At 47.1% G+C, this 15,173-nt stretch overlaps 1 protein-coding gene across 1 annotated transcript in view; it reads left to right on the forward strand.

The window, feature by feature from the left end:
• Nucleotides 1–1,391: 1,391 nt before the first annotated feature.
• ATXN10 (ataxin 10) overlaps nt 1,392–15,173 on the forward strand; it is a 142,514-nt gene continuing 128,732 nt past the window's right edge. Inside the window, exon 1 of the mRNA XM_068970734.1 lies at nt 1,392–1,513. Coding sequence (XP_068826835.1) covers nt 1,398–1,513 — 116 coding nt within the window. The 5' untranslated portion in view covers nt 1,392–1,397. The remainder of the gene's footprint in view (nt 1,514–15,173) is intronic.

The raw sequence follows: 15,173 nt of genomic DNA on the forward strand, positions 1-15,173 counted from the left end.
TCGCAAAGACTAAACTTAGGGGCTAAACCACCACCAATGAGCTGAAACAACAGTATTCTCACCCCAAGCGGGCCTGGTAAATGATCTGTTATTGTCCGTGTGTTAGCTGCTCAGTTATGTTGGACTCTTTGCACTCCCATGGGCTGTAACCCACTTAGCTCCTCTGTCCACGGAATTCTCCAAGCAAGAATATGGGAGTGGGTAGCCATTCCCTTCTCCAGGGGATCTTCCCAACACAGGGATCGAACCCGGTCTCCTGCATTGCAGGCAGATTCTTTACCATCTGAACCACCGCCAGTAAGTGATCACTAAGATCACTAATAAAGAAAGCTGAGCGGGGAAGAATTGATGCTTTCAAACTGCGCTGTTGAAGACTCTTGAGAGTCCCTCGGACTGCAAGGAGATCCAACCAGTCCATCCTAAAGGAAATCAGTCCTGAATATTCAGTGGAAGGACTGATGCTGAAGTTGATGCTTCAATACTTTGGCCACCTGATACAAAGAGCTCACTCATTGGAAAAGACCCTGATGCTGGAGGGATTGGGGGCAAGAGGAGAAGGGGACGACAGAGGATGAGACGGTTGGATGGCATCACTGGCTCTATGGACATGAGTTTGAGTAAACTCCGGGAGTTGGTGATGGACAGGGGACTGGCGTGGTGCAGTCCATGGGGTCGCAAACAGTTGGACACGACTAGCGACTGAACTAACTGACTGACTGAAGAACTGGGAACTGAGCTTCCAGGGACTGAGACTTGCAAGATGGACACAGACTGCTCCAGCTCCCAGGGGCTCGGTGTGAGCCCTGATCAACCCTCCCCACCGCTGGATCGAGGTCTTCAGCCTTCTCCTCCAGGGGAGCCTCTGCAGGACTCCCCAGCCTTCCTCACATCCCCTCCTGCGGAGACCCCCGTCTTCCCGCATCTCCCCGAGGTGCCCTCGTCCCCCACACCCGCTCCCATGGAGACCCCCTCTGTCCCCATTGCCCCGCTCAGGGTGTCCCTATTCCGGGCCCAAGCCCGCCCCCCACCCCGCCGACTTCTCCTTGGGGACCCTCCGCCCTCCTGATGTCCCCACCCCCTCAAACACAACTTCCGCCCGCGCCCCCTCCCCACAGGGCGAACTTCCGGCCGGCGCCCCCCTCCCCGCAGGCGGGACTTCCGCCCGCGCCCCCTCCCCTCGCCGCACCGTTGCGTCCTCCGGTTTGAGGCGAACCTTGGGCGCTTGGTCTCGCGCTTTCCGGGCCGGGCCCGTGGGCTGCAGCGGCGCCGAGGCGGCGGCGGCGGCGGCGGCGTGCGGAGGCAGCAGCCCGCGCTCCACCCGCTCTCGCCGGCCCTCCTGCCCCTCCTCCTCTCGGTTCCTCGTCGTCGGCCGCTCGGCCCGAGCTGCGAGCGGCAAGATGGCGGCGCCCAGGCCGCCGCCCGGCAGGCTGTCGGGCGTCATGATGCCCGCGCCCATTCAGGATCTGGAGGCTCTCCGCGCGCTGACTGCGCTCTTCAAAGAGCAGCGGAATCGGTAACGGCGCGGGCGGCGCGGGCGTCGGGGGCGGCCCGGCGGGGCTTGCGGGAGCGGGGCGGGGGCGCCCCCTCCTCCCCGGGCGGCGGTGGGGTGGCTGCCCCGCGCCTCACCAGCGGGCCCCGGGCTGGGGGGCGGGGGTGACACCTGCTCCCCACTCGTCAGTGCGGGCGTGAGGCCGGGCGCAGGAAGGGGGACCGATCCAAGCGAGTCCTTCGCCGCCTCCTGCCTGTTGAGTTAGTTGAGCTGCGGTGATGGCGCCCGGATAACGTGCAAGATGGTCTCCTTGGCCTGGCTGGAGAGGTCTCCGGGCCTGGCAGGCCCCCAGAAGCAGCGGAACGTGCAGCTAGGGGAGACAGACGTTGCAGATGTGCAAGGTGGGAGGCGGCGTCACTCCGTTCGTCCTGTGAGCCCAGGCTCCGCATCCCCAGTGGTGGCCCTGCTTTGCGCAGTGGCTACTTCAGTCCCGACTCTGCCGCAGAAGGGCCAGATGTCCGTTGCGAAAGGTGCCCAGGAGTCTGAAGATCTGGATTTGGCTCCTAGCCCTACAAGCGATGCGTTATGGTGCCATTTCTCCAAGCCTTAAGATTTCCTGCCTAAAAATGGAAATGTAATACACGACTTCATTGCTAAATTGTACAGAGGAGTATATGAAATAAAGCACGTGAAAATACAAAGTACCTGATATCTCCAATCAGTGCCTGTTTTGTTCTGGTCTTCTCTGGGCCGCAGTTTGTGTGTCTGTTTAATAGGACTAAGGTTGGAGAGTACTTTCCTGGTGAGGTTGTCAAGATTAAGTGAACTCATGCATATTAAGTCCTTGGCACATATCTGACACATAGTATTAAATCAAGTTAACTGATACTATCCCTTAACACATTTATGGATGGTTCTCCGTAAGTGTTTTGTTGGGAAGCCCTGTTCTGGAATCGCAGAAGTGTGTGTAAAGAGTAGAGGGAGTGTGGGAGACGTCCAGATTGGTTTTAGAGGTTCACTTGGTCCGAGCACTTCTGCCTCAAATCTCAGTAAGCGTTGAGCAATTCAAAGAGTGTGAAGAGCCCTGGGCACTGCTCCTTTGGCTTTTGGGGAGATAAGCTAATTGATGTTGTACCTCAGAGAGATTTGTTGATTGCTTTAATGCTTAGGATATCTATACCATGGTGGGCTCTCCTTTTAGTCAACCAATCAGTAACCTTCATTGAGGACCTGCTCTGAAGCAGGTTCTTTGCTAGGGCCGAAGGTGCAAAGATGAACATGATGTCCCTTTTTTCAAGCAGGTTAGGGTAATTGCTGTGTAAACAAATTGTAAGAGGGTCTAGCCAAGAAGAGATGGTGGAGCTGGGGGAACTGTGGAGCTGGTGGAGAGATTTGTGGGTCAGGGAAAGGCCTTAGGTTACTATGGCTTCTAGGCTTACCGATGAGAGGGCTAATTAGAAAGAACAGTATGTGCAGAGGAACAGTGTGCTGATTTTGCATGGTCTCTGAGTTTAAATGAAATAACATAGATAAGATATCTGGTAGAGAGGACATAGTCAAATATCAAGTTCCTTTTTATAAGCTGAAGGATAAAATCCAAGGCCCTAAGCCAGTTTACAAGGCCTTTCCTGACTCTGCTTCTTGTGAGAGGAGTTTATGGGGAACCATGCTAGGAGATCAAACCAGTCAATCCTAAAGGAAATGAATCCTGAATATTCATTGGAAGGACTGATGCTGAAGCTCCAGTACTTTGTGAAGTGAAGAGCTGATGTGAAGAGCTGACTCACTGGAAAGACCCTGGTGCTGGGAAAGATTGAAGGCAGGAGGAGAAAGGGGCAGCAGGTGATGAGATAGATAGCGTCATCGACTCACTGGATATGAATTTGAGCAAACTACAGAGAGAGGAACCTGGCGTGCTGCAGTCCATGGGGTCCTAAAGAGACATAACTTAGCAACTGAACAAAAACAACAATGGAAGTTTGTTTCAAGGGCATGGCCTGGCAAATCGGTATATTAGACAAATCTCTGGCTGCCATTGTGAGAGATACATTAGGGTGAGGCTAGAGGCAGATGACTTGATGGAGAAGCCCAAGTGAAAGAGAAAACTGTCGGAATTTAGGGTATTGTCTATGGGGGATGGGTAGGATAGATACTGAAACATCTTTACCAGATTGAATGGACAAGACTCAGTGACCAGTTGGATTGCTGGGGAAGAATGAGAAGAGGTGAAGGTGCATCCCATATTTGAGTTTTTCCTGGGGCAGGCAGGAACTCTGTCCTAGTTCAGGAAGAGTTGAAGGCCGGGAAAGGTGACCTGATGTGTAGGTCTTGGAATCAGGAGGCAGATAGTATGTGGTGGTGCAGAGAGCCCCTGATGAGGATTTGTGAGCACAGGCTTCTGGTTCTCAGCGTGTCTTTGAACAAATCACTAGTTTGCCCTCAGAAGGGTCTCAGGGTTTCCAGAGGCCAGCTGCTCTGAGAAGATCCGTCCAATGCTGATGGACCCAGAGGGAGGATGGATGGAGGTGTCAGAGGCTGGATGGGACATAAAGTGAAGCAGAATGAGGCATCACAGTAGCAAACTGAAAAATGCAAGGCACAGCAGAATCACACTGCGGAAAGTAAGAAGGAATTTGACCTTTCCTCTTGAGCGTGGGCTGCACCAAGTGACATGCTTTTAAATACTAGATGTGGGGGAAGTGACAGGGTGTGACTTCTGAGCACAGAAGGCCCTGAAGCTTCCTCGTTGCCTTCTCTCTTGGATCGCTTGTTCCAAGAAAGCCATCTGCCATGTTATAAGGACACCCAGGGGTCCACCTAGACAGGTCTGTGCGGTGAGGAACTGAGCCCTCCTGCCAGTAGCCATGTGAGGAGCATCCTGGAAGCAGATCCTCAGTCCCAGTCAAGCCCACAGCTGTTTGTACAAGTTGATAAAGGAATCTGACCTGTGTTAGACTATGAATGGAATGGCTTTAAAACTGCTGAGTTTGGGGCTCATTATGTAGCAGTGTGCTTAGTGGTTTAGTTATGTCCCACTGTTTGTGACTCCATGGACTGTAGCCCTGCTAGGCTCCTCTGTTCATGGGGATTCTCCAGGCAGGAATGCTGGAGTGGGTTGCCATTCTCTTCTCCAGGGGATCTTCCCAAACCAGAGATTGAACCCAGGTCTCCTTCCTTGCAGGTGGGTTTTTTGCTGTCTGAGCCGCCAGGAAGCTCCCCTGTATTCAAGTGTAGAGCCAGGTGATATTTTTTACTTCCACTGTCCATGCAGCTGCTCACATGTGGCTATTTAAATTAATCAGCAATAAGTTAAATTAATCATTCCATTCCTGACTTGTCCCAGCCACATTGTCAGTACTAGTAGCCACACATGGCTAATGGCAGCTTCTCGGACCATGCAGATACAGATTATTCCCATCACAGAAAGTTCTGCTGAGTAAGCTACTGTGTTTTTTTCTATAGGATTCTTGAGTATTCATGAACTAGTGTAATGTTTGGGTCCTGCTTTCCACAAATCTTCTCATGCTTAAACTGATATGATTGCTCTTGCATCTGACAAGTTTGTTGAGTAAAGTGAGTGTATCACATTCCCTGGGTCCCTAGCATCTAGCATACAGTCTGATAATTGTAGGTTCTTAACAAAGTCTTGTGGAATTACTGCTATTTGTGTAAGTCATTATTTATGCGGCTTCTCAGGTGGCTCAGTGGTAAAGATAAGCCTGCCAATGCAGGAGACGCAAGAGACTTGGATTCCATCCCTGGCTGGGAAAGATCCCCTGGAGAAGGCAGTGGGACCCCACTCCAGTACGCTTGCCTGGAAGATCCCATGGACGGAGGAGCCTGGTGGGCTGCAGTCCACGGGGTCGCCGAGAGTCGGACACGACTGGGCACACACCGCACAGTTACTCATGGCACATGTGTAGTCTTTTGGTTCCATGGCACATGTGTAGTCTTCTGGTTCCATACTCGAATGGGTTAACTTTTTAAATCTTCTCTCAGTATGGGTTCTTTCTTCTTGTTAATGTGTGTTTAGTCAAAAGTATTTTCCCGATTTCTTCCTTCCAGGCTTTGTGTATACTGTGTAATAGGGCAGGTGCTTCCCTCCCCTCCATGCTTTGGAGTCCCTTTATCTTATAAACCATATTTTCTTTTTTATTTTTTAAAGAAAGCACTTACTAGATTCTACATACTATGTAATTATTAGTAGAGGTTTCTCATTTATGCTCTGTCTTCTTCTAGAATGAAGGCCCATGAAGACAGAAATAGTTGGCTTTTTTTGTAATTACCCTCTTTGGATAATGCTTCTTGAATTTGATCTTTGAACAGCTTAGGAAATTGTCAGCCAGTATTTCTTCAGCTGTTGCTTCTCTCATTCTTTCCTTTCCTTCAAGGAATTTAATTACACATATATTAAACCTTTCACTGTATTTTGTATATCTCAAAGCCTCTTTCCTGTATTTCCGATTCTCTCTGAGCTTTGGTTTGAAAATTTCCTCCTGTCTTCTCATTCTCTCTTCTGGTTTTTGCTGTGTCCGATGTGCTGTCTGTTGTATTCTTAGTTTCAGGTAGTTTTGAGTTTTGTAGAATTTCTGTTGGATTTTTTAAATGAATTACTCTGTTGAAATTCATAGTCATTTACTTTCTTAAGCATATTAATTACACTTATTTCAGATAACATGCCTGATAAGTATCTGTTGTCAGTTTCTGTCTTGTGTGCAGTCATCTAGTCTTCTCTTGACTGAATGCTGAATGTCGTGTAAGGAACGTTAAGACTGTTTCCAAACTATGTGCAAGTTCCAAGCCAAAGTCAGTCTAAAAACTCTAACCCTAATCCTGAATTCAAAAAAAAAATTTTTTGAATTTCATTCAAAAAATGATGGTAGGACAACTTGATATCTAAATGAAATAAAATGAACTTTGACCCATACCTTTTACCATTCACAAAAATAATTCCACATGGATTGTAGACCTAAACATAAAATTTAAAACTATAAACTGTTTAGAAGATGGGAGAGTATCTTTAATCTTGTGTGTAGGCAAATATTTCTTATCCAGGACACAGATAACATTGACCTCTCAAGAAAAATTGATTATCAAATTAGATTATCAAAATTAAAAAAGCTTCTGCCTATCAAAAGAAAATGGAAAAGGCAAGTCATACACTGGAAAATATTTACAACACATATACCTAACAAAGAATTTCCCTTAAAATGTATCAAGTGCTCCTGAAACTCAGTAACAAAAGACAGTCTGGTAAAAAATTGGCTGGAAAAAAATCTGGTTTAGAAGGGAAGATATATAAATGGCCAACACACATGGTAAAGTACTCAACATCATTAATCATTGAGAAAATGCAAATTAAAACAAAAACTCCACTGTGCTCTTTAGGATGGCTGTTACTAAAAAAAAGGGAAAAAAATGTTGGTAAGGATGTAGAAAATTTGGAACCCTTGTACATTGCTGGTGAGAATGTGAAATGGTTCAGCTATTATGTTAAAAAAATTTTTTTTATGGTACCTCAAAAAGCTAAACATAGAATACAATCAAGCAGTTCCACTCCTAGATATGTATGTACCTTGGAGGATTAAAAGCAAAAACTTAAACAGATACTTGTATGCCAGTTTTCATTGAGGCATTATTCATAATAGCCAAAAGATGGAAACAGCTCAAGTGTCCATCAACAGGTGAATGGCTAAAATGTCATGTACATACAGTGGAATACTGTTTAGCCCTAAGAAGGAATGAAGTACTGGTACATGCTGGAATGGGAGTGAACCTTGAAACCATGCTAAGGGGAAGAAGCCAGACATAGAATGACTGATATTGTATAATTCCACTTCTGTGAAGAACTAAGAATAGGCGAATTCACAGACAGAAAGGAGATAGAAGTTACCTGGGTTGGGGGGGAGGGAAGAGTTATTGTTTAATAGTTACCAAATTTGTTTGCGGTACTAAATTTTTGGAATTAGTGCTGAGGTTTGTACAACATTATAAATATAATTAAAGCCACTGAATTCTATACTGAAAAGTGGTCAGAATGTAAAATTGTATATTATTGGTTGGTGCAAAAATAATTTGGTTTGGCATTGGTGAACTTCGCCATTTGATATTGGAGTACATTCTTAAATTGGTTCTGTTATACATCATTTTCATGCACATTTCTCACTTTATTTATAGTTTTGCTAATGACATTACTTGCTGTTTATTTTATATTTATTTTAGACTGGAAATGTTAGACAAAAGGCAAGTTCAAGTGGTTTTTTTTTTTTTTAATTCGAGTTCAAAATGCGTCGTAAAGCAGTGAAGACAACTGGCAATATCAACAACACATTTGGCCCAGTAACTGCTACCAAAGGTACAGTGCAGTGGTGGTTGGTTCAAGAAGTTTTGCAAAGGAGATGAGAGCGTTGAAGATGAGGAATGTAGTAGCAGGCCATTGGAAGGTGACAACGACCAATTGAGAGCAGTCATTGAAGCTGATCCTCTTACAACTGCTCAAGAGGTTGCCAAAGAACTCAGCGTGGACCATTCTGTGGTCATCGGGCATTTGAAGCAAATTGGAAAAGTGAAAAAACTCACTAAGTGGGTGCCTCAGGAGCTGACTGAAAATAAAAAAACTGTCCTTTCGAAGTGTCTTCTTTTACTCTATGCAGCGGCAACAAACCATCTCTCAGTCAGGTTGTGATGTGCGGTGACACGTGGATTGTATATGACAGCTGGTGACGACCAGCTCAGTGGTTGAACCAAGAAGCTCCAGAGCCCTTCCCAGAGCCAAACTTGCACCAGAAAAGGTCATGGTTACTGGTGGTCCGCTGCCCATCTGACGCACTACAGCTTTCTGAATCCCAGTGAATCCATCACACCTGAGAAATATGCTCAGTAAGCCGATGAGATGCACTGAAAACCCAGCGCCTGCCTTGGCACTGGTCAGCAGCGGGGGCCCGGTTCTCCCCACGCCGCTGCCTGACTGCATGTCGCACAGCCAGTGCTTCAGAAGCGGAGTGGCTTGGGCTGTGAAGTTTTGCCTCATCCTCCACATTCCCCTGACCTTTCGTTGATTGACTACCGCTTCTCCAAGCGTCTTGACAACTTTCTGCAAGGAAAGGAGGCAGAAAATGCTTTCCAAGAGTTTGTCGAATCCTGAAGTACAGATTTTTATGCCACAAGAATAAACAAACTTATTTCTCATTGGTAAAAACGTGTTGATTGTAATGGCCTATTTTGATTAATAAACATGTTTGAGCCTACTTATAATGACTTAGAATTCACAGCCCGAAACTGCTGTTATTTTGTTCCAACCTGATATATACATGCTGCTGTCGCCAAGTCGCTTCAGCCGTGTCCAACTCTTTGTGACTCTATGGACTGTAGCCCACCAGGCTCCTCTGTCCATGGGATTCTCTAGGCAAGCGTGCTGGAGTGGGTTGCCATGCCCTCCTCCAGGGGATCTCCCCTACCCAGGAGTCAAGCCCGCATGTCTTAGGTCTCCTGCTTTGGCAGGCGGGTCCTTTACCACGAGCACCCCCTGGGAAGCCCCTAATACATAGATACTTTACCACAATTAAGTTAACGTAATATACCACAGTTGATAAAATTATGTAGTTAAGTGAGTGAATTGTATGCTTTGTTTAATTATGTCTCAGTAAAGCTGTTATAAACTAGTAAAACCATAATGAGATACCTTTGCAGACTCATTAGATTTGCTGGGATTGAAATGACTGACAGCTTTTGGTGAGGCTGTGGAGCAGTTGGTCTCGTCCATTGCTGGTGGGAGCGTGGATGGTGCAACCGCTTTGGGAAACGCTTTGGCAGTTTTTTATAAAGTTAAACATACTCCTGCCCATAACCCTAGGTTTTTATCTTAGAATATATGTCCACATGACTTGTGAAAGAGTGCTTGTAGCAGCTTTATTGATGGTAGCCAAGTACTAGAACCTGCTGCGATGGCCGTCAGTGGGCGGATGACTAAGCTGCCTGCTAACTGGACCACCAGTTCACACAGCAGTGCAGGCGGAGCTCAGAAGGCACCGGCTGAACGAGGCCAGACAGACAGTGCGCTCTTCACGACTCTGCAGTTCTGCGAAGCTGGCCTTCTCTGTGTTGCTGACTGGTGATGCAGGCCTGAACAGTGGCTGTCACAGGAGGCTGGCGGCTGACTGGGAGGGAGCCTGAGGGGATTTTCTGAAGTGAGGGAGACCTGCTGTACCCAGATGGGGGTGTTGGTTGCCTGGATTTGACAGACTCATAGAACAGTAGCCATCTGTGTAATTCACTGGCCACTGTATCTCAGTTTTCTGGGTGTAAAATTATTCTCCCTGCCACGCCCAGAAGAACTTCCTTGAGCTGAATCTCAGCCAGCCTGATGGAAAGGCTTGTGGAAATATCACTGGTCTCTTTTGCTTCCTAGTTGAGAATTATCACTGGTAAAACAATGTTTCTGAATTGTCACATTTCTTCCAAGAACAGAAGGAACTGGGCATCTGATGTTCTTAGTATACTCAGAGTGAGTCGGGATTTGATCCACGTGTTCCTCCATGCCAGACAGTGCTCTCTGTTTCCAGAGCCTGAGATGAGCTGAGGTGACTGATACTCATGAAGTGCTTGGAACCAAATCTAGGAAAAAAGGAAAGAAATCCTGGAAGGGTGCAGGCAGTAACGTGGCTCTGGAGAGTTCAGCTCCTTGTCCACTGAAGAGTGCAGTGGAAGGGCACTTTCGGAGTCTCGCTTTGCAGTGATGTCATGCTGCTTGGTGTGGGGCTGAGATCTCCTTCCTCAGGGTGGGGAGGCAGAAGTGGTTTATCATGGCTCTTCAGGATCTCTGGGTAACACTGGTGGTTGTGCAGAGTGACGGAAATGGTTTTGTAAACAATTTGAGTTTGGGAGCGTCTTCCCCACCCCCTTGAAATGTATTGGTATGAAATACTGATACCTTCTGGGACTCAGTAGGTTTCAGGGGGAAAAGGCTTTTGTAAGGCATAGAGAAGCAAAAGGTAAAGGAGAAAAGGAAAGATATACCCATTTGAATGCAGAGTTCCCAAGAATAGCAAGGAGAGATAAGAAAGCCTTCCTCAGTGATCAATGCAAAGAAATAGAGGAAAACAACAGAATGGGAAAGACTAGAGATCTCTTCAAGAAAATTAGAGATACCAAGGGAACATTTACTGCAGAGATGGGTACAATAAAGGACAGAAATGGTATGGACCTAACAGAACCAGAAGATATTAAGAAGAGGTGGCAAGAATACACAGAAGAACCGTACCAAAAAAATCTTCATGACCCAGATCATCACAGTGGTGTGATCACTCTCACCTAGAGCCAGACATCCTGGAATGTGAAGTCAAGTGGGCTTTAGGAAGCATCACTACGAACAAAGCTAGTGGAGGTGATGGAATTCCAGTTGAGCTGTTTCAGATCCTAAGATGATGATGCTGTGAAAGCGCTGCACTCAATATGTCAGCAAATTTGGAAAACTCAGCAGTGGCTACAGGACTGGAAAAGGTCAGGTTTCATTCCAGTCCCAAAGAAAGGCAATGCCAAAGAATGCTCAAACTACCGCACAGTTGGACTCATCTCACATGCTAAAGTAATGTTCAAAATTCTCCAAACCAGGCTCCAAAAGTACATGAACTGTGAACTTCCAGATGTTCAAGCTGGATTTAGGAAAGGCAGAGGAACCAGAGATCAAATTGCCAGCATCCATTGGATCACCAGAAAAGCAAGAGAGTTCCAGAAAAACATCTGCTTTATTGACTATGCCAGAGCCTTTGACTGGATGGATCACAGCAAAATTTGGAAAATTCTTGACGAGATGGGAATATCAGACCACCTTACTTGCCTCTTGAGAAATCTGTATGCGGGTCAAGAAGCAACAGTTAGAACTGGATATGGAACAACAGACTGGTTACAAATAGGAAAAGGAGTACGTCAAGGCTGTATATTGTCACCCTGCTTATTTAACTTGTATGCAGAGTACGTCATGAGAAACGCTGGGCTGGATGAAACACAAGCTGGAATTAAGATTGCCAGGAGGAATATCAATCACCTCAGATATGCAGATGACACCACCCTTATGGGAGAAAGCGAAGAGGAACTGAAGAGCCTCTTGATGAAAGTGAAAAGAGGAGAGTGAACTAGTTGACTTAAAGCTCAACGTTCAGAAAACTAAGATCATGGCATCTGGTCCCATCACTTCGTGGCAAATAGATGGGTAAACAGTGGAAACAGTGACAGACTTTTATTTTTTGGGGTTCCAAAATCACTGCAGATGGTGACTGCAACCATGAAATTAAAAGACACTTGCTCCTTGGAAGAAAACTTATGACCAACCTAGCCAGCATATTAAAAAGCAGAGACATTACTTTGCCAACAAAGGTCCATCTATTCAAAGCTGTGGTTTTTCCAGTGGTCATGTATGGATGTGAGAGTTGGACCATAGAGAAAGCTGAGCGCCGAAGAATTGATGCTTTTGAACTGTGGTGTGGGAGAAGACTCTTGAGAGTCCCTTGGACTGCAAGGAGATCCAACCAGTCCATTCTGAAGGAGATCAGTCCTGAATATTCATTGGAAGGACTGATGCTGAAACTAGAACTCTAATACTTTGGCCACCTGATGCAAAGAGCTGACTCATTTGAGAAGACCCTGATTCTGGGAAAGATTGAAGGCAAGAGGAGAAAGGGACAACAGAGGATGAGATGGTTGGATTGCATCACTGACTCAATGGACATGAGTTTGAGTTAACTCTGGGAGTTGGTGATGGACAGGGAGGCCTGGCGTGCTGCGGTTTGTGGGGTTGCAAGGAGTCAGACATGACTGAGTGAGTGAACTGAACTGAGATGAGTACCATTGTGCGGTACTTTGAACATTCTTTGGTGTTGCCTTTCTTTGGGATTGGAATGAAAACTGACCTTTTCCAGTCCTGTGGCCACTGCTAAGTTTTCCAAATTTGCTGGCATATTGAGTGCAGCACTTTCACAGCATCATTTAGGATCTGAAATAGCTCAGTTGGAATTCCATCACCTCTACTACTAGCTTTGTTCATAGTGATGCTTCCTAAGGCCCACTTGACTTTGCATTCCAGGATGTCTGGCTCTAGGTGAGTGATCACGTGATCATCGTGGTTTTCTGGGTCGTGAAGATCTTTTTTGTACAGTTATGTGTATTCTTGCCACCTCTTAATATCTTCTGGTTCTGTTAGGTCCATACCATTTCTGTTCTTTATTGTACCCATCTTTGTAAGTAAATGTTCCCTTGGTATGTCTGATTTTCTTGAGGAGATCTCTAGTCTTTCCCATTCTGTTGTTTTCCTCTATTTCTTTGCATTGATCACTGAGGAAGGCTTTCTTATCTCTCCTTGCTATTCTTGGGAACTTGGCATTCAAATGGGTATATCTTTCCTTTTCTCCTTTGCTTTTCGCTTCTCTTCTTTTCAGAGCTATTTGTAAGGCCTCCTCAGACAACCATTTTGCCTTTTTGCATTTCTTTTTCTTGGGGATGGCCTTGATCATTGCCTCCTGTACAATGTCATGAACCTCCATCCATAGTTCTTCAGGCACTCTGTCAGGTCTAATCCCGTGAATCTATTTCTCACTTCCACTGTATAATCATAAGGAATTTGATTTATGTCATACCTGAATGGTCTAGTGGTTTTCCCTACTTTCTTCAATTTAAGTCTGAATTTGGCAATAAGGAGTTCATGGGCAGGAGTCCCAGTCAGCTTCTGGTCTTGTTTCTGCTGACTGTATAGAGCTTCCTTGCCTGCAAAGAATATAATCAATCTGATTTCTGTATTGACCATCTGGTGATGTCCATGTGTAGAGTCTTCTCTTGTGTTGTTGGAAGAGGGTGTTTGCTCTGACCAGTGTGTTCTCTTGGCAGAACTCTGAGCCTCTGCCCTGCTGACGCAGAGGGTGTGACTGCCGGCAGTGGATGTGGTGGGCAGGGGCTCTTTGTCTCGCTTTCCAGTCTCATTCTTCCCTCCCGGCTGCGTGTTACATGGTGTGTTACGTGCTGTATATGCTTGAGTCGGCATCTTTAATTTTTGCTCTGTTTTTACCAGTTTTCATACGTAGAGAGCTAGATCATTAACTTCAACAGTTGTGGAGTGTACGGTCATAAGATTACATCATCATTTATCTGCCTTTTCTTACTGTTGGGCATTTGGATTTGTCTTTAATCTTTGGTAACTCCAACAGCACTGTAGAGACCATCTTTATAAACGCCTCCTTGTATGCCTGAGCCTTAGGGCTTTTTCTCCAAAGCAGAATTTGAGGTAGGAACTTGGGTGAAGTAATTTAACGATACGCAAGCCCCAGCGATCAGAAGTGTGGGAGAGGGGAAGCTCGGTGTGGAAGGAGAGAGAGCTGATGTAAGGATGCCGTATTCAGTGGCGGCTGTTGGAGGCAGCTGGGGCTCAACCTGACTGGGGGTCCCTGGGGGATGCACCTCTGAATTGCCTGAGCACGGGGGTCGTGAGAATTGCCCTTGGGGTCATTAACTAGATGGGCCAATGGTGTGTGATGAGGGATGCCGTGAGCATCTGCTACAGTCCGCTCTTCTCCTGAGACCTCCCCTTGCCTGACACTGTCCACTCAGTCACGGACTCTTGGAGGCCATCGCTGTTTGGAATCTTAGGAGACCTCACAGGCGTGTCGGAGCAGTAAGTCCTGTCCCCCTGGCGCAGCCTGTCCTGAGGCCGTTAGTGGACAGGCATCTGCTGGCCCCAGCTTCCCGTCTGGACTCCCCCGGCTCTCCAGCACTGTCGCCAGGCTCTGATGCCGCTGGGGCTGAGCCCTCGGTGGCCTTGCTCCCGTCAGTGTGCGGTTGCTGCCCCTGCCTACTTATTGTTACCCCTAGACACACAAGTGCCAGGAGACAGCCCGTCGAACCCTGAGTTCCAGACCCACTCCTCCCTGCCCCCGTGTGTCGTCGCAACCCTGGCTCTGCATGCTAATCGGGGGTTACTCCTCCTGTGTCGCCAGCTGGAGAATCTCAACGTGCTTGTTCTGTGGTCTAGTCTGAGGCACCCTGACCCCTTTCTGTGCACCCTGCTGGAGTTCTGTGTCCTGAACTCAGGCTTGGCCCAGCACAGTCTAGAGTTGCAAGGTTGGGAAGCACACACTCTGAAGGGTTGTCACAGAGAGCACTGAGGAAAGGCCTGTTTTCCCTAGGGTTAGACTTTGTCTGTGAACTTTCAGTTTGCTGGCTCACCTTGAGAGATTTATTGCGTTTTCTGCCTTTCTGGGCTCACTGCTCTCTGTATAATCAAGTTGCCCTTTCTTCTGCCTCCTTCCCCGGTGACCCCAGCCTAAGGTCAGGCCTTCCTTCTATTGGTTGTTTGTATCCTAGTGATACTGGGGGCTCGTGTAACTGGTCACCATGCTGGCCAGCATCATGGACCGGGTTCCATCTATGAAGTTCCGTGGCTCCCTCCTAACACTGGAGTGCACAGCTTTGCATGTGACCCATACATAGGGCTGCACTGCCTGTGTGCGTGGTAAGTCATGTCTGACTCTTTGCGACCCCGTGGACTGCAACCCACCAGGCTCCTCTGTCCATGGGATTCTCCAGGCAGGCGTACGGTAGAGGATTGCCATTTCCTTCATCCAGGAGATCTTCCTGATCCAGGGATTGAACCCGTCTCCTTCACCTCCTGTACTGGCAGGTGGATTCTTTACCACTGAGCCAC

This window comes from Capricornis sumatraensis, chromosome 4 (genome assembly GCF_032405125.1).
Source record: "Capricornis sumatraensis isolate serow.1 chromosome 4, serow.2, whole genome shotgun sequence".
NCBI classification, from domain to species: Eukaryota; Metazoa; Chordata; class Mammalia; order Artiodactyla; family Bovidae; genus Capricornis; species Capricornis sumatraensis.